Source organism: Nothoprocta perdicaria, unplaced genomic scaffold, assembly GCF_003342845.1.
Source record: "Nothoprocta perdicaria isolate Ctin4 unplaced genomic scaffold, notPer1 scaffold_50, whole genome shotgun sequence".
Taxonomy (NCBI): Eukaryota; Metazoa; Chordata; class Aves; order Tinamiformes; family Tinamidae; genus Nothoprocta; species Nothoprocta perdicaria.
Window position 1 is genome coordinate 818,945 of NW_020455755.1, and position 23,072 is coordinate 842,016.

At 42.4% G+C, this 23,072-nt stretch overlaps 1 protein-coding gene and 1 long non-coding RNA gene across 5 annotated transcripts in view; one reads left to right on the forward strand and one right to left on the reverse strand.

Moving 5' to 3' along the window:
• Positions 1–399: 399 nt before the first annotated feature.
• Positions 400–9,055, reverse strand: WSB1 (WD repeat and SOCS box containing 1). Its single transcript, XM_026047953.1, has 9 exons — positions 8,903–9,055; positions 8,246–8,414; positions 7,012–7,280; positions 6,095–6,226; positions 5,610–5,710; positions 3,268–3,440; positions 2,779–2,892; positions 2,045–2,152; positions 400–1,498 (listed from the first exon to the last, which is right to left on the reverse strand). Exons 1-9 carry the CDS (start codon positions 8,940–8,942, stop codon positions 1,339–1,341), a joined length of 1,266 nt encoding a protein of 421 aa, XP_025903738.1. The 5' UTR covers positions 8,943–9,055; the 3' UTR covers positions 400–1,338.
• A 1,443-nt stretch (positions 9,056–10,498) lies between these two features.
• Positions 10,499–23,072, forward strand: part of LOC112954738 — a 16,723-nt gene continuing 4,149 nt past the window's right edge. For 2 of the 4 annotated variants that reach the window (XR_003250769.1, XR_003250772.1), the window contains exons 1-4: positions 12,219–12,498; positions 13,076–13,230; positions 18,514–18,608; positions 22,752–22,895. This is a non-coding gene — a long non-coding RNA (uncharacterized LOC112954738). Of the gene's footprint in view, positions 10,652–11,589; positions 11,719–12,218; positions 12,499–13,075; positions 13,231–18,513; positions 18,609–22,751; positions 22,896–23,072 lie in introns of those variants that run through there. The other 2 variants (XR_003250770.1, XR_003250771.1) reach the window with 2 other exon arrangements.

Here is a 23,072-nt window from a genome sequence, read left to right on the forward strand (position 1 = left end):
ATTTTAACCTTTACCTTTGAAATAAACTGCCTTCCGAAAGACACTTGAGTTGCCCCACCCTATCTGAGCAAAGATGTCTTTCAGCGTGTGGACATGTTCAGCAGTAACTTACAACTTCCCTAATTTACTTCCCTAGATTTCAACCCCCACTACCCTCAGCTTCTCTCTGTGCTCTTTTACTGGTGTTTCCCCTTTTCAGCTGAGGTACCTAGGTCAGTGGTGGGGCAGCCCTCTCCTTCGTTACACACACAAGATACTGTAGTCCTGAAATGGAAGCACTGCACGGAGCGCCGTCAGAGCAGAGCCCAGGAGCACTCACAGAGCTGCTGATAAATCAGTCACTACATATTGTATCACAAAAGAATTTTATACAAGTTTTTAATAAAAAAATTCAACAAAAATATATATAATCAGGCATTTTATGCAATGCATACATTCTTTGTATCTGCAGGTACAGATAAATAACAGAAGGCAAAAACAAGTATTTTGCTTATCTTTGGCCAATAATCAATAATCACCCCCATACAGATATCACAGGGTCAGAGAATAATGAACCGAGTCTGTAAACTTCTCTCTCTTTACAGACACAGCATCAGGCAATAATACAGTAGTTGGATTTTAGAAATGTAAGGAAATACTTCTTTAACACTGCCCAACACTGAAATTTAACTTTTTTGTTGATACAAAACTTAAGGCCTTTTTAGCTGTTACTCAGGCAACATTCTTGGATTTACAGAAGATAAAATCCATTCCTTACCTCAGCCTACGTCCCTTCACCATACATTGCTCTAGAAAGCTACGCGGTACCTTTTCATGAAATAAAATAAACCTACAGTTTATTTCATACTGATACTACAGTATCAGTTTCCTGAATCCCAACCAATGTACATACATACAGAGAAGTTAAGCTTCCTTAAGTCAATATTTTTTTCTAACTCAGTGTCCCAGAATAATAGCTATCCTTCCACTTTACAGCACAGATGCATCTGATTGCTCTACAAAAGCAATATATACATGATACACATTAAAAAAATCATAAAAGCAAATTTTTAAAGGTACATTGATAACACATAGCAGCTTATGTCTATGTATGTACATGTTTTCACAGTTATATCTTAGGAAATTGAGAACATCAGGAATACTTCTACTGTGTTTTCTATAAATATTAAAAACTTGTCAGGCATTTTTACAAAATAGTATTTGGGCTATCCATTAAATAGCTCTTGAAAACCTGTAGAATTTTAAGCTTAAAGGCTGTAAAGTTTGAGGATTCTTTAAAGTGTTTAGCCAGTTTCAGCAGCTGGGGCACCTGCCAGTTACTTTTTTCCTCCCTTGTATTTATATCTGGTAACAAAGGAACTCCACCATTTTTGAGGGGATAGGTAAGTTCTTGACTAGGCTGGTGGGCATCACTCTTCGAATTGCCATGCGACACAGGTGCTGGAGGCTGGAAACTTGTTTGGGGGTTGCCCAGAAATACACACTGCCATCCTGCGTCCTGCCAAACAGAACCAGAGACCCAGAGTTATCCCACCAGAATGATTTCGGTTTGCTATATATATATTTGCTAGTTAAAAAGAATATGCAGGAATATGCTCTGAACTGCCCATTGCTTAGTTCTAGAGGATTCCAGACTAATTTAGAGCAGAAGCCAGTTCTTATTTTAAGTTACAGTAGCACAATAAAAGCAAGTTGCTAGAATCATATGGTAGCGATCATCTATGCAAGAGGCCTGAGCAGATCTTCCAACAGCTACTTGGTTACTTCCAACACCCAAGGCAGAATAGCTCCCTCCAATTATCTAGTGGGCTCTGCAAATTCATAGGTTTGTGGGCTTGTTTGCTTATTTATTCTCAGTGATAAGAAAGGAGTTTTATCAGCTTCTAGATTTTACTGCTACTCCAGGAATGTTTAAACAAATAGTACAAGAGGTAAAACAAATTCAAAAGCATCAAGTTGAAAGTCACAATTAAGATTTTTAGTCAACTTTTCTCAAGGTTTGTCTGATATTAAGATTTTGATTGGGGGGGGGGAGGATACTTGCCCTGCAGCTAGAACGCTGCCATCAGTAGAAAAGGTGCAGCAGAGCCCATTGTTCAACGGTGCCACTTGCACGGGGTAATCTTCATCGATCCTCCAGAACCGCACCATTCTGCAAAGGGAAGAGCCAAGGGGTCTCACAGCAGCCATTCAATTCTGCTACTTATTGTACAGCACTAGAGGAAAAACTGGTCTGAAGCAGAACTCAAAGGTTTAATGAAAAGTAACAGATTTATCTTTACAGCTTATCTTTTAGTAAGTGACACACACGCTAGGCAATCCTAATAATGCTTGTTTTAAATTAAAAATAAATAAACCCTAAAACCTTTTAAATAGTTTAATACCCGCATGATCATCTTGAGAAACCACCTCCTACTGTATGGTTTTTCAACACAGGATTTGCAGACATTAAATACCAGATCACAGAGTAATTTTCATATTACTTTGGAATCTAAAACTACATAAAAGACTTTACTGCATCATTAGCTCCAATTACATTCGTCACTTTTTACAAGCCCTATTTTTCTTTTTTCAATTACAATTAACATTATTCAGATTACAGTACATAACTGTGTTAGAATGAATGAATGCTAGCACAGACCAGACAACTCATCTACTTTTACCAAGCCCATCAGAAGTAATTTCTTAGTTGGGATGAAGGAAGGTGACCTAGTATTTAAAAGCTGATGTCATAAGGGAAGAATTAAAGTAGTCTAACAAATCTTTCCTCATACTTACTTATCATCAGCAAGGCTTGCAATATGTAGTCCATCGTGACTGAAAGATACAGATCTGACCCATCGGTCATTTGCTCCTCCAGCAAATATTGGAGTAGGAGGGGGAAACAGATGCCTGGAGACAGACACACACATAACTAACAGTGTAATGGTTATGGACTATGCAGGAGTTTCTTTTAGGCATGATTAGCAATAGTGAGGAAATAAAAATGGATTTAAAGTTTAAGTGTAATCAGACCCAGAGGTTGAACTACAGTATCTTTTGTAGTGATGAACACATGAGCTTTATTGAAGAGGCTTAACTTAGTACACTTGGAAGTGTACTTTAAATTACTTGTCAGACAAAAGAAAAAAATTGCACTGTTCTACCACTGTTCTATCAGCCACTACTTAAGATTTTTCCCAGATCTAGTTATCAGTTCATTACAAACATAGTAAGTTTTAATTATCTTCATTCCAGGAGAAAAAGTTTCCAGACTTGACTGCTTACCCGAATTCCATAAGAATAACTCCAATATGTGGATCCCAGACATAAACTCGAGTATCGTAAGATGCAGTAGCCAGTAAAGCTCCGTCAGGAGAAAACTCACAGGCTACAACATCATTGTGATGTCCTTCGAGTTTCCGTATCATGGAGTATTTATCCATATCCCAGAGAAAAACCTGCAATTAAAAAAACTAATGTTATAGCTCTGCTCAGAGATGCAATGACATATTTACATTTTTTTAAGTATAGCCGCTAGTCTTATTTAGGATAATATTAAAATCAGGCATTATGAATTACTACAATTAAGAAATATGCTCAGTGTCATACTTGGATTAAAATCAAATTTTAAAAAAAATAATTAAAGCAGACATGCAAATTCTAACTCAAGTTTGTTAAATGTTATTAACAAAATAAGCCAAAATATAAGATAAAGGCAACACAATTTAAGCATATAGCTTACTGAAATTGATATATTACAAAACTATTTTATTAAAATATGCAGAAATAAATAGGGTTAAATGCTACAGTCCCCTCTTTTCAGTAACTACTATAATTTTAAGAAATATACAGACAGAAAATGTAAGGTTAACATATTGTTACTCCAGTGGCATCCCCTTTAAGATCACTTGTTTACAATTGGCTTGGATCACCAACGTCAGCCTAGGAAGAGAAACAGATACTGCAAGCAAAGAGAATTTTCACAGCCAAAAGTTATGTCTTTGGCAAAACAACAGGGAAGTATAACCACATTATTAGAAAGTATTTATGCATTTTAAATTAACAATAAAACATTAAAATTTACCCAGTTTATTGCATACTATAAAAATTGATGAAAGATAAATAGTATTTTGGAATTTTACATGCAGTTGTACATTACGTGTAGTGAAAGTGAAGACTGCAGAATAACATAACAGGAAAGAGCTATGTACTGCAGCTTGATTTTATAGAAAATGCAAGTTTTTCATTTAAAATATTATGTCCCTGAAAAAGTTCTTTAAGGTCCTTGATTTATCCCCAACTCAAGTTTTACTGCACAGATTAAGAACTGATATCTTAAGTAAACAAATATTTTTGATCAAAGCAAACAGAGCCTTAGTGCCTCACATACGCCCTAAAACTGAACTATTTTATTACTGATTATAAATAGGTTGATCAGTTTGACCCCAACATTCCATAAAACTGGAAACTAAGTTTTAGGAGTCAGTGTGTTTCACTGCTGTGAAAATTTTAAAAAAAATGATAATAATAAAAGAAAGACAGAAAGCAGAAAGTGGACATCAACCAGCACCTGCGTACGTACAGTACACCTTGCAGTCGAATGCAAGGTTACTTCATCCTATGGTAAAGTTCGCCCCCAGCCTGGTAGCCAGAGATGCCACTCTTTCTGCCCAGCTGGCACCACTGTGCTGCTGTGTGAGCGGTGCCAGCTTAACCTCAATCACACCAATATTGCTGCCACCACCTGTGACAGGGAAAGCAAGAAGCTTATGGAAAACACACAGCCTAAAGATAGCAAGATATACATCCACATCTGCTCTATATAAAGGAAAAACAAAACCCAGCCCTCAACTGTTCTCTATCAGTTCCACACTGATAACTTACTCTAACGTAAAAATACAAAATGCATTTGAATAGTCATCCTTACTAGTATTACTAATATCCTTACTTAGTATTCAGTGTTATATTAATTGTGCTTCTAATCAGCACCACTTGCCTTTGTTAAACTTCAAGGAAAAAAAAGAGTGAATTCCCTACTCTACTATAATACTGACTCTTCAGTGCCAAGAAAAGCAGCTTACTGTATATGTGCTTTACCTGCACTGCTTTCAGTTCTCTGGCAGGACATCAGAATACAGAAAAAAGCAAAACACAACAAAACAGTATGCTGTTCTTCCTTCTAGATCTTTAGACACAAGAGTGCCTTTTATATTGGAGAACACGTAGAAACATTTTTATTCAGCAGGACATACCATGAGTGGCACAGACTTTGAAAAGTCCTTTTCATTGAGCAGGAAATAGAAAGGATAAAATCAATAGCAAAATAGTTGTAAACATTAATCTAAGCATCTTTTAACACTGAAAGCTTTAGTCATCTTTTTATACTATATACATGTGCAGAACTAATTCTCAAGAAATGCTTCAAGTTTCTTAAACTAAAAGCAGTGCAAGTTCAATTCATAAATCAGTGTCTCTGCACCATGTGCTAGTTTTATTTCATGCACTTTTATATCATCATAAAACATTAGAAGTTCATGACACCGAGCACAAGCTTAATATTACTTAGATTTAAAATGATTATGCACACAATTCAGTAGATTAAGTGAACAAGAAACTCTGACACATACTGCTTTATTAGCTCCAACAGAGCAGAGAATGGAAGAGTCTGGAGAGAATGCACAGCCATATACCCAGTTCTGGTGTCCTCTTAGAACTTTCATCATATTTCCTAAAAAGAAAGGTATTTCTGTAAGAGTTGGTTAAAGATTCCCAGTCGAATATGAACAGCTTTTCCAATTAGTTTTTCCTTTATGAAATTTCATTATTCTTTACCAAGTGACATCTTGCAGTGTTACTCTGCACTCAAAAGGTTACCTGTCATGCAGCCTCCAAACTTCTGTCCCTCTTCAAAAAGGAGGCTTCACACAGTCTCAACCCACTGCCAACCTGCTCTCTTAGGGCACCCATAAAGCATTTCAAGGGAACATATAAAGCAAGTGACTAAGAAAAGGAAAATATTTTAAACTAATGTAGACCCAACCAAGTTTACTACTAGAGGACTATATATTCATATTTCTCCTAGGTATTACAACGAATGAATTCAAATGCATACCATCATCTTTGAGGTCCCACACTCGCAGTGTTTTGTCTCTTGATGCAGACACTAAAATCAAGCTGCCATCTGGAGCAAAGGTTAAATCTCTAACAACTTCTGTATGGTCCATCAGGTTAAGGAGGAGCTTTCCTGTTACATGAAAACATCCCAGTTTAAAATTAAAGATTATAGAGTAGCCTTTTATTCCAATTAAATCCCTTACTAAAGTCAAAAAGAAATCACAAGAAATTTTGAGCATAGGCAGAATACTGCGCATCTTTGTTGGCTCTTCTTCACTGAAGAGCAATTTCCTTTGAAACTTTTTACACCAGTCTATATACTAGGATCAGATGCCTGACAAGTGAAGCAAGACTTGTCTTTCAATACACAACTGCACGCTGAGCTTCATTTTTAAGATAAAACAGATTACTTGGTAGTCATACATTTTATCCCACATATGTTTCAGCTAACTTACCGGACTCCCTGGTTTCAGATTCATTCCCTTACCACTTGAGCAATATTTATCTTTTTAAAAAATAGAAGGCTCTCGTCAACATGATTTCCTCATGCTCAACAACTGAAAGCAAGTTCCTGTTTCAAAAGTTGCCTTTATTTGAAAATAACTTAAAACTCTGACCCAGCAGAAAGTTTTAGAGTAAGCACCTGGTATACCAGAAGTCAATCACATACTTAAGCATTTGCAGCAACAAGACTTTATTATCCATCAATTATACCTCAGAGATAGTGACCCCTGCCTATAGCTTTTTGAACACTATTTGAACACTTCTCACTGCAGGAGTTCATGCTGTTTTTGGACTACTTAGTTTGCATTCAAGTTCAATTCCTAATTAAAATTCTGTAATATTCTATGGATTAATTATGTTACTACTACATTAAGTGACAGGGAAGCACAAAGTTTCCCTCGCACACTTTACCTGTATATACATCCCATATCTTGATGCGCCCATTGTTCAAGCCTGTTGCAAGGAGGAGCTGGTCCTGCCCAAATTTGAAACGATGCCATTCTATATTTACACAGCGGCTCTGCTTTTCAGGCACCGAAGACCCAAACGCAAGACTCCAGACTATATCACCACAGTCTATGATATGTTCACAGGGCTTGTTTTTCTGACTGCTATCACTGTTCTGTCTTGAAAGTCTTAAACTGATTGAATTTGCCACATTCTTTGTGCCATGCAACAAGCTGTAAAACAAAAACAGTTTACAAAGTAGTTTTAAATATAAAAACAAATGGTGCTATATCATGCAGCACAATAGAATAAAAAGGTCTTTTTAAAGATGGAAATCTATAGGTTAGTATGAGATACATTTTGGAGGCCCATAATGAAGCATTTACACATTCAAATTATAAGCCATTTTCTCACAACTGTCAGAAGAGTTATTCTTCTGACCATTCTTCTGAATGGTCTCTTTGAAGACCATTAACTTAACCTACTTTGACAAACAACATTTTGGGAGTATTTACACATGAAATTTTTTATAAAAAAAAAATGAAATAAAAACAAAGACTTTCTTCTAAATGAGCAGGAGATTCCCTGAAATTCACCTTCATGATGCATTAAAAACTGGGAAGAGACACTGTAGCCAGCACAGGAAAACCTACTTCCACCCCAAGGAGAAAACAGGGAAATTTGCTGTAATGAGCAACATAAGTATCTAGCTACAAATATGGGACTGTAAGTTACCAACCTCATTAAAATGTAATCTACAAGTGAAAATAAGGTGAGCCTTTAGGAAGGCAACTGGTATCAGAGAAAGAAAGGAAGTGAACAGCTTTCCCATCAAATAAATTCCTTCAAGTTGGAAATTCCAAGTAGCTCTTTCTGGTAAGAAACTATAAAGTTCAACTCTGTTTTACTCTTAAGTTTCTTTTTCATTCTAACTTCCTCTTACTTAGGCACCTTAATTAATTAATTAATCACTTCTAAGGCATTTGCAAGGTTACAGTCCAGTTGTTTCCCTTGCCAGTCATAGAGTCCTCTAAGATGAGGAGACAATGGCTCATGGTTCAGCTTAAGGAATTACATAATGCTATTTTCCCCAAAGACATCAAAAGGGGGGGAAAAAAAGAAAGAAAAAAAAAGCATCTCTGATTTTGACTTTCTCGAGGTTTTCAGATTAATTAAAAGCCACATGGTTTCATCTTACAAGTTATTAAGGCACTGTGCCCAGGGAACCAGCTTCACGATGCGATGCCCTTGTGACCAAGCGAAGTAGGAGCCATCGGGAGCAAAGGCAACAGTCCAGTTCTCACGTCCGCACTTCTTGTCGAAAGGAGAAGTGGGGGCTAAGAGTTCTCCCACAGTGCGCGACCGAGCTAAAGAGAAAACAAAGGGCAAATTCCATTAAAAAATAAATACGGCCTACTTTGAAATCCAACCGAGGAGGCAGATGGGGGGCTGCTTAGGCGTTTCACCACTCTGCACGCAATGCAGAGAGCAACCCTCAGGTGCAAAAGAGATTGAGCCTCTAAAATGAAGCGGTTAAAATTCCCCGTCCCGTAAGTGACAGCACCTCGTGGTGCCAGCCGCACAACTGAAATGAATTAAGGAGTTATTGCGAACGGCCGCTATTTAGCTGCAGCCCAGGCAGAGCGGCGCCTTTAGCTTGCGGCGGGGCAGTTTGCTGCTTCCAGGCGCCTGTAACGGCAGCCCCTGCAGGGCAGCGCCCGGCGAGGCCACTGCTGAGCGCGGCGGGGACCGCGCCGCTGCCCAGCGCCGCTCGAGGCGGTTCCGCGCCCGGCGCGCGGCCCTTCCTCCGCACGCGTTTCACCGCCCTGGCGGCCCCTCGCGCGGCGCCGCTCACCGATGAGCTTCTCGTTGACCCTCTCGGGAAAGCTGGCCATCGACGGAGCCGCCCCGGGACCGGCTCAGGCGCGCAGCGGAGCGGAGCGGGACGGGACGTACAGCGCGAGCGGGCGCGACGGGGCCGGGGACGCAGGCACTGCCACAAAATGGCGGCGGTGGCGCGGGGTGTAGCGCGGGGCGGAGGGAGCGGCGAGGGCGGGAAGCGCGCGGCGCCGCCCCGCCAGGCCGCCTTCCCTTCCCCTCGCCTCGCCTCGCCTCGCCGCCCGGCCTGTTGTCCCGGCCCCCAGCGCCCATGGCTCGGCGGCACCGCTGGCCCCAGCGGGGCTCCCTGTGCTCCTGGTGCTTGGCGCTGCTGCGCTCGCCATGGCCGGTGCCACCGCGGACAGGCTTCCCGTGCACTCGGCCTCTGGCTGCACAGCGAACAGTAGCCTGCCTTGTAACCCACTCTGCGTGGGCTGAGAATACATCCCAGTCCGTTTGTGCAGCACGTGAAACCCGCTGTGTAGCTGCGCTGGAGGAGAAGGGGTCCCTGGCAGCCTGAGCCAGCAGCACCTTCCAGTCCCGTCTGTGCCGCTGGGTGTTAGGGAGCTGCGTCTGCCCTGTCTGTGTCCCTGCCGCACGGGCGAGTGGCCCAGCGGCCCTCCCACGGTCACAGCCAGGGCTTCACACAGCTACCCTCACTCACACACGGTGCTCGTGCTGATAACTACACAGTCCTTGTGGGTAGAGGACCTGCCTCAGGCCTGGGAGCAGCGCTCAACGTTCCTGCCCTGCATGGAGCGCAGATCCCGGCCCTGTTATCTGCTGCCTTGTGACATCCTCCCTGTCAGTGGTTGCGGGCTCAGGGTGGTGTGAAGCAAAACACGAGTCTTGGCTGCTGTGAGGTGGGTTTGTGACTCGCACTGGGTTTTGCCTTTCCAAAACAGAGGCCAGAACCCGCTCAGGAGATTCTGTTGTCTTGTTTATTTGTTTTTATATATGTAGATATATATATGTGTGTGTGTAAAATTATGTAGTGTCTAAATACAACAAGATCTGGTTTATGGTAGAGTTTTGAACTTTTTGTTGAGTTACTGGGAATGTTCTGAAACTACTCATGGAGAAAGACACCCTGGGGCTAGCTCATTCACTGCATGGATTAACATCTTTATACTGTCCTATCTGTTCCTCTTCCTTTTCCTCTTCTCCTTTTGCATATCTGAATTCCACCCTTGTTCTAACACTAGATGACTCCTCTCTTGCTCTCTCTTTGTACTTCCAAAAAAACAGATAGCAGGATAGTTAACTGCAGTTAATATGGAATGCCTATGACCTTATCCTGGAGCGGTAGCTGTACTGAAATAGCTGTAAGTCTTGTTCTGTAGTGGCACTATCTAGAGATTGCCCTTACGTAAGCAGGGCCTAGGAAGCATTGCTAAAACCATGGGATAGAGCAGCATCAAAGCAAGGAGCAGGAAGGAGTGGGGTGGTGGTCCAAGCACTATCATGGACTCACATATGTATGAAGTCTCATTTGTATGATACTAGCACATTTTAGCACCAAATATAACTTTCTAACAGCCTGATTCTGTTGCTTTCTCAGTTCTCTCTTGTCTGCTGATGGAAAACCCTGAAACATCTGTCTTCAGTTAACCCCTCGACAGCTTCTTGCAACAAAGGAGATTTGCAGCCAGTGAACATTGTGAAATGTTGCTTTGGAGTTACTCATAAGTCGTGAATGTTTGACCCAGGGCAGCTCATCGCCGAGGTGAGTCACCGCGTGAGAGCCCTCCTGCAGCGCCGAGCTCCTCGTGCCGTGCGATGAGGCGCTGCTGTTTGCTCAACTTGAGGGGCTTGTGCAGACAGGACAGGGGACAGACAAGTTGCACAGTTTTGTATCGTGTTGCTGCCTTTCCTGATAGTGTTCTTGAAAGAAGGAAAGTCTTTGGGGATGTATTATTTCTCTAAGTGTTGCTTTAGTAGTTGTCTGTCTTCTTGGTGTGCTCTGATCATTAGTACAGTAGGTTGGAGGGCTGGAATAGATAATTAGATCTTTTAGTCTCATTTTTGTATAACATGGAATATAATATTACCTAACTTAACACATCCCCAAACAGTGAGGAACTGTAGGAGATTTGTTGCTGTTCAGCCTTTACAGCACTGGATTCCAAATGCTGGTGTGTGCCTATAGTCGTGCCCATGGTCATGCCCATGGTATGTGGTGAAGGCCGTGGTGGCAGATGGTGATATGTGAACTCCCAGGCCTTGGCGGCAGATTAGGAACAGACACTTCAGTGACTTAACCAAGCCCTTCTCCCTGTGGGCCTTGCTGCAGTGGAAGCTGCTTTGTGGCTGAAGGCAATGTGTGGAAGAGGAGGAAAGCTGCATGCTGCGTGCAGGCTGCCACATGAGCGAGCCATCCTCGTCAGCAAATGTATTAAAAAAAAAAAAAATTTAAAGCTCAGAAAATAAAAATCCACACTTGCCTTCCTCTGCACCCTTGTCACGTTTATTTTCCTGGCAAGCTAAGCAAGCTGGGCTATTTTTCGAATATCTTGCTCTCCCTGATGAGGCATAGCTGCGGGACCGGGGCGGCACCAGGCTCATACCCCACGCAGTCACATGCTGCGGGGCCCGAGTGCTGCGCCCGTGACTCACAGCTCATTTATGTGTTTTCCATTCTCCTCCTCCTGGACGTGCTGCCAAGTCTGCACAGGGCTGTTCAGCTGGGGAGCTAATAAACTCACTGCCATCCTTCTGCAACGAGACGTTACGGACTACAATGAGCTTTCATAAATGAAAAAGGACTTCCTTTATTGTCTGCCTGCTTTGAAAGTATTTTCTAAGAACCGGGTTATGTTGCTTTTTTCTAGGCTGCTAAAGCGCCAGGACCTGTTTATTTAACCTTCTTGCATACTGATGTAGTGAATCTTGATATGCACATTGCGTTTGTGTTTCCGTGTTTGAATTTTTTGATTGGTGTGCTCCATGTATTTCCCTTAATCAGCGTAGCTGAATTCTTTTTGACTTAGTTATTGCAACAGGCTGGGCAAGCTGTCTGAAGTCTGGGTGTGTGGCAAATAGCGACTCTGCTGCTTTCATAGAAATTGGTTTGAGTGCTGATCTATCCTTGCAAGCCTTTGTAATATTATATAGTTTCGGTAAAATGAATGTTTTCTTTATGCATTTCCTATATTCTAGCTTCTTGCAAGACTCTGATCAGAGGGACTTGCTGTGCTTGGTTCTATCGCTTTGCCTTCCTGCTCGAAGGTTCCCTCCGCTGAAGAGCCATTCGCCTGAGTTTTGAATTTAGACCACAGCTTCTGTGGTCCAGAAGCTGTGCAGACCTACATTTGCTTTGCATGGGCCATCGCAACGAGGTGTTCTCTCCAGGGACCACAGGGGTTATCAATTTCTGTTTGGTGTCACTGTTTGGACTGGATAAACAGGAGTTAGCCCAGCAGCGATAACTGTGTCAAGTCTATAGCGGCATGCTAGAGGAACACATGAGGCTCTTGCAGTCACACGCAAGCTGTGTCCATCCTCTTTACTGGTGCCATTTTATCAGCTACTTGTGACAAATGGCAGCTGAGGGGACGACTAAGGCCAATGACGGTAAGACCAAAGCAGCTGGTCTGTGCAATAGTGCATGTGTCTTGGTTATAATTAAAAACATGCTATTTATGGTCTACACTGTTAATAATTCACAAACTGATGTTTGTTTTGAATAGTCTCTCTGGGATTGAGAAAGTTCAGCAGGAGTTTGCGCAGGCAAAAGAGAAGGTGAATGGAAAGAGCAGAATGGAAGGGCAGAGAGGACTGAAGAGAGAGATTGCTGTGAAGGAGCCATCCTGTGGCTTGACCCATGAGAGGATGGACTAAGGGTTTGTCTCTTGGCAAAAAGCTATTTTAGAAAGCAAAGTGTTAGAAAAAACTTGCTCTACAAAAAAAAAAAAAAAAAAAAAAAAAAAAATCCCACCCGCATCCCATCCTGCTCATCCCTGTATCTTATCTGAACTCCAGACTTTTCCAGGCTAACTGAAAACTTTCCACAGAGATTATTCACTAAAAGAATTTGTATGTGCCTTAATGTCAGTCTGCAACAACCTTTCTCACTTCCAGACAATAATCAGTTAAGCAAACAGTCTATACTTTAATTCTCATGCCCTCATTTCCATCCCTCTTTCTTTAGCTGGATGTAAAAGCAACGTAGCTGAAGTGCATGAAGAGACTTGGACCTTTTTACTGAGAACACTTCATCAAGCAAGATTGCCAAGGTCCATCGTGGAAGAGTCACAGAGCTAAAATAGGAGAAAACATTAGAGTTTTTCTTCCATGAATCCCATGGTAAGGTACTGTTTTCTAAAGTGCTTTGACCACCTGAGCAGGGATATATGAAAGACAAAATGTATATTCCTTAAGACAGAAATTCACTCTTTTTATATCATTTTACAAAGTGAGTCCTTTTCTACTTGGAGTCTGAGCCTGCTGTTATAGTAGAAATTAGAACAGATTGAAGGCTCGGTTGAATGTCAAGTTATAATCACTGTTTATTGGTAGTAGTTTAGTATCTTAAAGGGTGACACTATCTGGTAAGATGGACTACACTACTTATGAACAATTCCAGCAATGCAGAAATTAGGCCAAACTGGAGTTCACTGTATTCCCCACCTTAATACATGTCAGCGTAATCTCAGATTGATAACCTCTGTTACACAGCTGTTTCCCTCCCTGGTGTTCAACACCGTTCCCCGACATGCTGCCTCTCCATGCTCCTCTTCAACCTGTGTCTCCTGAGAGCTTGGCTGCTGTGAGCATCAGCGAGTCCGAAGGCTCTTGCACTCTGTGCCGGAGGAGCGTAGGGCCTGGCAGGCTCAGGCTCTGCAGCCTTTCCATGTGCTTCCAAATGACAGTCTTTGTCACTCTGCAATGAAAAATGTAACTGAGCTGTTTTATGTTCCTTTGGTTTAAATTCCCTTGCTCTGCTCTGCAATTCTAGCCGATTATTTACAGTGGTGCAAGATGCCAACTCTCTCATTAGAACCAATGTTAAAAACTTGGCTTTGATTTAATTGGAACTGGAGAGGATACGTTGTCTTGTGGCCAAGGCACGGAACCTAGAGTAAGAAGAGCTGTCTTGTCTTTCTCAGTTTTCTATGGACTTATTAGGTGAATCTGGACAGGCCTTAAAACAAAGTTAGGTCAGTTTAGGAATAGTTACATTGTGCTTTGAGGCGAGATACTATGTCTTAGGATAATTACAAAGTATTACAATTGAATACTGAATTGTTTTGTGGGTCAGTTTCTCTTGTACCCAGTAAATTTAGAAGCTTCCTGTATGTGAGGGAAACGTACCTGAGAGAATAGTGCAAATTAAGACATAAGGCATTAAGGCAGAGACAGTCGGGCCTGGTGACATGGGGGTAATATGCTGGGAAGGGGGGACTTCCGCAATCATCATATGCAATTTAACTGCCTGCAGAAACAGTCCTCAGCAGAGATTGCTGCCAGCGCTTGATCGGGTTTGAACAGACATCCAGTCCTAGCCAGCTGCTGCTGAATGGGTAAGGAAGGTGTCCATGGCCTCAGTGTAGGTGCTTGGTGCCATCTCCTCCTTCCCCCAGGCAGCCTCTGCCCATGGGCAGACGTGACCCACTCTTGTTTCACTGCTGAGAGCAGCCCTCAGTGCTCTATGGTTGCTTGTTTGTGGTGCAAAGCTGCTCCCCTTCCTTCACAAAGATACCAGACTCCTAATTTATCTTTCATCTTTGGAGAGCCAAGTTCTGCCTAGCTGTGCTGATCAAACACCACTCAGCACTGCGGTGCTGTCAGACAGACAAACCCCTCGGTGCGAACATATATTTCCCTTTGACATAAGGGAGGATGATCTAACTAGCAGATGTTTTGTTCTGTATAGAGCCCTGTCTGCTACATCTAAAATAGCACTTGCTGGACTGCTCCTTCTGTCCTGCTTTTTTCCCTGCTCCTGATAAGTGCTGCGCAGTTGGATGTTCTACAGAGCCTGCTCAGGATTAGGAGCTGGGGCTGAGGACTCTAGGCCAGGCAGGGCGGAGAGGCCCCTGGCCCTGGAGGTTCTGGAGGCTCCTCCTTCGGAGCTTGCTGAGCCTGGCACGGAGTTGCAGTGGTCACTTCCCCGCTCCTCCTCTCCCCGTGGAGACCTGAGCAACAAAGGTTGGAACCTAAAGGCAAAGGTCCATTAATAACCAGAGGTCAAAGCCATGTTTAGGGCAGGGTATGCCTCATAGAAATGGGTTAATTGAGCTGCTTCTTTGCAATAAATTTTATTCATTCTTATAAACGTTGTATTCTGCAGACTACCTCTAGAGCTCTTTGTCTGGACAACCTCACTTCTACAGACACGTGCTGTGATGATTTAAGGAAGAGCTGGCTGTATTGGGCCCTTCACGGTCTAGTTCTGGCTCCCCCATCAGATCTCTGCTCTATCCACATTTCTGTCATGTGGACACTTGAGCTGTGTCCAGGTTTCTGCCTGTTGTTTGACAACTTATCTAGATCTGCATAAATCTGAGTGTTAGCCTAGGGACAGCTTTCTGTGGCTGCAAGTAAAACTGTAATAATTATAACAATACAGATTCCTAGTGCAAATAGAGCTGTAATGATGTAAAAATTAACTAAAACTAACCTTATGTTAGTACTGCTTATTTGTCTAAATTAAAGGAATAAGCTCTGGTAATACAGGTACATTTATGCTATTTATCTGTTAAAAACAAAAGGTTTTATTTCTTTATTTGCTTCTGAGCAGATGTGGAAACAATAACAAAAAAAAAAAAGTAGAAGCAACAAAGCTGTGATTGCTGTGATTTATTTTCCTACATTACTTTTTTTTTTTTCCTACTGAAATGTCATATCTGGTTTTGCGATCAACCAGATGGGGTCACTTCAATCAATCTGACTGCTTTTAAGGCAAGGCTCTGCTCTCTGCATTAGGGTAAGTGCACGTTGTTTGTGAGAGCCCTTCCATCTCTGGCTTCCTGGAGGTCTGGCACAGAGGAGCAGTTCTGTAGCTGGAGTACTGAGGAGTGGCTGGATGGGATTAGGTGCCTCCTTGCTCCAGCAGCCTATGGGAAAGGAAAAGCTCAGTTCTGCCATGGGGTCTTCCCAGGCAGCTGGTGCAAGCAGTGTAGTGGGCAGTGTATGTAAAGGTTTAATTTCAAGTTTGACTAGTATCTGCCAGCTCATGCTATGTAGAGATGTTGCTGAAAAGGGACTGAAAAGATTTCTAGCTGTTGCATTTCTTATATTCCTCCTGAATCCACAAGTTTTATATAGTGTAAATAAGTCTCAACAATAGCAATAGGCTTCCCACTAAAGCACAGTAGGACTTAGGGGAGCCCCACTTACCTCTTTGCTAGACATTTGGTTTTGATGGCCATAAGCAGGGCCTGATGTGCTCAGAAGTGCAGATGGGCACCTTGGCTGCAGAGCAGATGTAATTACAGCTGAACATCCTGTCCCACAGCAGCTGTTTGCTGCCTCTGCCCTTTTGTGAATGGGCTGTTTACTAGAGTTTTGAACTGGAAAAGGCTGTTAAATAAAGACACAGGAAAGAGGAAGTATTCTTGCAAGACCTGAACTTTAAGCCCTGATTCGGACACGCACCGGAGGTACGTGCATGTTCTAATTCAGGAACATAATGTAAATTATAAATGTGCTTTAAATGTGCTGTAAATTCTGCTTTTCAGTCAGGCATCCGATACTGTAATAATGATAACTTTATGCTCCGACAAAAAGGAAATAATTATATTAAAGATTGGCCTCCATGGGGAGGCTCCCCATGGCTTCGACTACTGGTTGTTATAATTACTTTATAGATTAGTATAGCAATTTAGACTGAAAATCAAGCATTTATAGATTTTGTAATTAACAAATTTTGCATGAGATACTCTCTAGAAGAGTTTTCTTGTTATTCTGGCACCCTGGTCTAACACTTCAGTTTAAGAGCTGTTTTATTCCTGCTGAGGCTGACAGGGGTCACGCACTGCATGCTGCACTGTATTGGTGCTGGATATCCTGAGATCTTCCTAGCTGGTACTAAGTAACTAGTCAAACTCGCTGGCACTTATCACTTGCTAAATGGCAATATAATAGTTATATAATATCATGGAATTTCAATATCATGGAATCAAGGATAGATTGTGGTTTGTTACTAAAGCAATTAGATTGTGTTGCAGTTCCACAGAATTGGTTAATCACTTGTCTTTTGTTGGGTACGATCAGCATTCCGGTCCAAAGCTATTAATGGCCCTCATTGATCACGGGAGGTGTCTGATGAGCGAGGTGTTTGTTGGTCGCTTGTGCAGGGGGTGTCTGCGGAGGCCAGGCCGGGGCCGTGGGCCGCAGAGGAGCCGTGGCCAGGCCGGTATGGGCCGCAGTGGGAGCAGGGCCGCGCGGCTCGGCCCTCTCTGCCGCCTGCGCTCCTGTCAGCGCTCCTGGAAGCCTCGTGGTGCCATCCTGCCGGAGACCGGCCCCGTGTTGGAATGAGGACAGGGTCCTTCCTCCACTCTGATGCACGTATTCTGGGGAAATTGTGAAGAAAATGAATGAGTCCAGCAGTCTCCTGGATGTCCAGAGCTGTAGCCCCTGCAAGAGGAGAAGGCTTCCTCACCGTACTGCACGCAGAGACGAGTTTTACTTCAGCTGGGCAGTGTTTGCTCTGCAGCTCATATGACTGGATAGGTGCTTAATGTTATGTCACAGCATCATGTGGTGGCTCCTGGTCATGCCCTGATGCACCAGCATGTGGTACAAACATCCTGGGTCACCACACGTGGTTACGGTGCAGTTAGAAGGCTGGTAGTGGGGTTTTTAGTCATTTCAAGAGAGTTTTAAGCCAGGACACTTGGATACCAGTGGCAGTGAGACCATGACCCTGAAGCCTTTGCATCAGGTTCCAGTTTGGCTGCCGTGTTCTTGTGCCACTTGTCCTGGTTTTGTAATGCTGAGAACATCGAATGGTTTATGATAGTGCTGCAATGCATGTTACAGCCTTCCTGCAATTACACCCACTATTACAATGAAGATGTATCGGCCAACAGAGAGCCTTCTATTTTGCAGGATATAGCGCAGACCTATAAAAACTAGAGCTATTGCATGAAATCAGACTAGAGGCTCTCTGTCTCTTCTGGCCTATCCTCAGTGAGAGAGAGGAAGGAAGAAATAAAGAAGGAAATGAGACTCAAAAAGGAAACTTGCAGTCCTGGAATCTTTCCGTTTTTTTTTTTTTTTTTTTTTTTTCCCTGAGAAATTGATGTTATTGCTCAAGTAGCTGAAGTTATTTGCACTGTGGAATCACTGCTCTAACACAGGCTTTTCTGAATTTCCCTCCCAGTTCAAGAACCACATCTTGATTTGCTATTTAGCTGCATCCTTTGTGTTACAAAGTAGCCCTCTGCATTACTTTGTAACACGTAGACATCTATAGATGATGTTGCTAGGTAGGATGATAATATGAGAATAGGTCTTGATGATGTAGTACCTCTTATTATATAACAATTATTAGGAAATGAGTACAAATACTTTTTGATGCTATATTACACAAATTAACAGTGATTAAACTCTACTAACTAGTGTTTATCTGCTCTTACACAGCAAGGTTCCAAGCTTACATTCTTCTAGAGACCTTTCAGCTGTTCTCGGAGGATGGGATGCAGAGCCACCTTACCTAACAGGAAAAGCACTGAACTGTGAGTCAGGAGACTAGCATGTACTCGTGGCTATGTTACTGACTTGCTGTGTGAGCAATGAATTAATCATCTCAACTTTCGGTGCTTCTGTTTGCCCTTTCATCTTTTGCTTCTTTTAGTTTGTAAGGTCACAAGGGGAAGGATTTGCACTGCATGCAGCATAAAGGGCTCCTGATCTCAGCAGGACATCCATGCATTGCATGCTCAATGCAAACAAGATGTTGCTCATTGAAGAGCTGCGTTCCCAACGTAGTTATAAGTGTGATGAGCTGCCACGTGGAAGCTGGGGAGACAGAAGCTCATATGGGTCTAGTTCACGTCTGTGAATCTTCTAATGTTTAAGCTGCAATTGAAATCTTTCAATGCTAATGTGACAAACCCCACTCTGCTCCACAAAAAAAGCTCAATCAATATCCTTTTGGTCTACATTTGAGCCTTATACTGGCATGATTATGTAAGGAAAGGGTGTATTAAAAAAAAAAAAAATCGGAGTGCCAGTGAAAGCTCTGTAAAAGACAGCTCTGTAGTGCTCTGTACACAGGATGTGTAATAGTTTGGTTTTCTGGAATAGGAATACATTTTAATACTAGTATAACTATTTCTGCACATTGGAAGAGAAGATGAATTGTTCCCTTTAATTCTGCCAACTTAATGAAGCAAAGTATTCAAAGTATTTTTTGAGAGTAATTCCATTACAGAGTTGATGGGGAGGAAGCTGATGTGTTTCAGGGATGTGACAGGAGAAGGCATCTGAGACTTCATTTTCTGTCCTTTCTGACTGAGTGAGGAAATATTTTTCCCTCCTGCCTTCTCTCTCCTTTCAGAGCTGGCTTTTCCTGTCGGGCGGCATACTCTGGGAAGATTTTGGCATTTTTCCCTGCCCTTGGCAGCAATGGAATGTTTTCTTCCTATTTCTCAATCTCTGTTGTGATTGCAAGCAAGGCAGAGGTGGTGTCTTTGTTTCACTGTTGCTTTTAAGTCACATGATGGTGTTTTGGAAATTTGTGGATCTGCAGTACTGCACAATTACCCTTGGGGGGGGGGCAAAAAAAAAAAAGGGAGGGGGAGGGTCAGGTTCTGATTTAAGGCAACAGAAGCTACTGGTGACCAGGAGTTGGAGTCTCCAATATTCACATTGTCCACGTGAAAAAATAACTTTGTTTAAAAAAATAAATAAAATAAAAAGCCCTGCACCTTGGTTTGTATACCAGCCAGGAGTGTATCAGGAACAGGTGAGCAGAAACCCTCTTCACAAGAGCACGGTGGCCTTGAGATCTTCCCCAGCGCTCAGTGTGCTGCTCCTTTAAGATTTAAGAACAATTAAGTGCCCAGAAGTAGGAAAGCAGGAAACGAACAGCTCATCATGTCCATAGATCCTTCCTACTATCTTTCATTCTATACAGAAGAAAAGATGGGGGGAAGTGATACCACACTGCACTGCGCTTTGCTTCCTGGAGTCCACTAAAGTAGGTTTAAAGGACTCCATCAGTAGGAAACAGTTATTATTTTAGATTGAGGTCTTGACATTGTTCCCAATGAGGTCACAGTTTGCCATTGATAAAAGCATTGCACAAACAGACAAATAGAGCAATGCCTTCAAAGACAGCAGCAAAAATAGAATGACTGGTTGCTTAGCAAATATCTGCAAATTTAGCAAATATCATTTATCATCTATCATGCCGGTAAAGGATTACCCTCAATTCTAATTAATCTCAATGGAGTTAAAAGTTACCGTCCTATTTTTCTCTTCTTGTTACAGATTTTCAAATAGTAATATTGTTATTTCAATGTCCTAGAGGTAATTTACAGTAAGCTTCACTCTCAATTTTCAGCTCCATTTAACAGCACCTCTCCAACTCTGCATCTGAGGACTCCGTGCTGTTCAGCATTATTTGGAAACCCAGCAAAGTAAATTGTGTTGTATCTGCACGGCAGTGCAGTGCATCATCAGTTCAAGCTGCTTGATGTGTATTTCTTTTTTTTTTTTCTTTTTTTTTTTTTTTTAAACTTTTTTATTTTAGAAGGGCTTGTGTGGGTTAAGCAGCAGTAGAAATTAAATAGGGCAGCATAAGCTAGAAGGATGACTCACTGGAAGGAAATAAAGCAGCAGTTGGTAAAAACCGTTCAGTGACAGAGCCTTTATATTCATAAACTCATACAAGCTAGCATCAGGCTTACAAAAAAAAAAAAAAAGTGTAGGAAGCACAGAACTGAATGCAAATCTTGGCATCCTCCCGTTCTTAGAGCCTTATCCTCCTGGTAGACACTTTGTTCCTGCGTCTCCTCGCAGGACACCTGGTTGTTTAAGGAAGGAAGGAGGAGACCCAGGCTGCCCTCACAGATGGGCCGATCCAAGGGCGTTTTTACATGCAGCACAAATATCTGACTGTGCTTGAATTAAAATAATAGTACAAATAGAGCAATGTTAAGCTTATGCAGATCTTGGTTAAAGCACTGACTCGTGTCTGTGGAAGTAAATAACTGATATCTGGCAGTGACCGTTCTGTCGTTCCTGGATTGTGAGGAGAGCGAAGCCACTGGGCACTGCGTTAAAACAGACGCGCTGGAGTGAGGTGCAGATGTCACCAAATCCACATCCAGCCTTGGAGACCATGTGCTTATCATATCAACTCAGTTGACCTAAATGAGGAATAATTCCAATGAGGGAGCTGGGGAACCAAGACTACTTTCTCCATGGACCTGTCTAAGCAGTTGCCGTGTCCCAAGGCACAGGACACGGCCGAAACAAGGGAGGTGTGTGACTTTGGTCGTGAAAAGGAGAGGACTGTACGGTAGTCACCCAAAGCCTTGGGCAGAGGGAAATGTCCAACCTGCAGGAAGCACAAGCAATATGGGATAGAAATATAGATTAAGAACATGATGAATAATGCCAGCACAACCAGAAGGAGACAGTTTGTGGTGTTTATAGTAGCAGCTACAGTGAAGAGTTAATGAGGAGACAATCTGCACCTTTGCAGTGGTGCAGCTGGTATCTTTAAAATAGTCTTGATTTGTTTAAAAGGAGAAAAAATAATGCTTGAACGTTTCCATGTAATTAGGAGTTAGAGCATAATCAGTCTGCCTGGAAGACAGAATCTAATGAGGACGTGTTGCAGCGGAGGAGCACAGAGTGCTAGCGAATGCTCTGCAACTCCTGCTGTCTTTTTGTCCCTCCTGCTCTGATCCAAATGGTGTCTAGACCTCCTCACAGCTTTCTCTGTGAGTAAAAACTCTGACCCTGTCTGTGAGATCATCCAGGGAGGAGGCCAGAACATGTCAGTGAGTACTGAAGTCACGAGGTCTGTCTGGGATTGCTTTCCTCTAGACTCTCTTACTGCTTTGACTCCAGCTGCATGATAAACAAGAACAGAGAATTCAGAGAGAGGAAGAGATAACCTTGAATTGTCCTTTGGGGCACTGTGATGGTCTGGACAGACCTGATTAGTCATCCAGAACTCTTTTTTTTTTTTTTTTTTTTTTTTTTTTTTATATATACTTAGGTGCCATAAGTCCTACAAATAACTAATTTCTGGTGAAGGCATTGCTTGATGGGGAAAGAACTAGATACATAAAATGATCTAATTTCCGTGGCGTTTTTAGAACATATGCAGAAAATACTTTGCTCTGTTAATTTCCTTTAGAATATCTGGGCTCTTACTATGATGTTTTGGGAACTTGGTATTACTTTAAGTCAGAGAACTTTAGTCCATGATACCTACTGGAGTTTCACATCCCAGTTTCCAGAAATGCAATTTTCAATTACAAGAGGATTTATTTGTCTTCAGACTGTAGCATTTATATAGGCTGTGTGAAACAATTTGCTTTAGTAATGCCCCTAAATCCGTGTGGCCCTTGTGCTGAATAGACTTTCTAGGACAAAAAAAAATCCAGTGAGAATATTTTGTATAGAATCTCTTAACTTCTCTAGAGTATAATCAATCATTCTGTGATTACCATTAGTTAGCTCATTTGTTTGCTATTCATGTTTAACAGATCCTAATTCAGTCAGGGAGAAAGTGGGAGACAGGGAATAATACAGCAAATACATGTTCTAAAATCTAAGAACCTAAATAGCAGAGAAAGGATGTGAAACTCCCACAGTTTATCGGAGAAAAATAGAGAGAACTGTCTCTTTTCCTCTAGATGGATCAAACTTCAGCGATTTCAGTGGCCTGTAATGCCCTCTAATGGAGGAGTCTGTTGGAGCAGCGCCCTGTGAGAAGCCCTCGAGCAAAGGGACGGAAAGAATCAAGTGTCCAGATGGAGGAGCAGCCGCAGCCCTGCCAGGTACACGGTGCGGCCCCCTGTTTCAGGGAGGCAGAGCCTAGAGTGTTAAGTCACCTCTTACTAAAAACTCGGCAAATACGTTCCTTCCTTGCCTTCCTTGCCTTCCTTGCCTTCCTTGCCTTCCTTGCCTTCCTTGCCTTCCTTGCCTTCCTTGCCTTCCTTGCCTTCCTTGCCTTC

What these genes read in the sequence shown, in the direction of transcription:
- WSB1 (XM_026047953.1), bottom strand. Translation starts at nt 8,942, where the DNA reads ATGGCCAGCTTTCCCGAGAGGGTCAACGAGAAGCTCATCG. An exon ending in GCACAGTGCCTTAATAACTT is followed by an intron (nt 7,281 to 8,245) that starts GTAAGATGAAAC and finishes TTTGTTTTACAG; the next exon opens with CTTGTTGCATGGCACAAAGA. An exon ending in GTTATTCTTATGGAATTCGG is followed by an intron (nt 2,893 to 3,267) that starts GTAAGCAGTCAA and finishes GTCTGTCTCCAG; the next exon opens with GCATCTGTTTCCCCCTCCTA.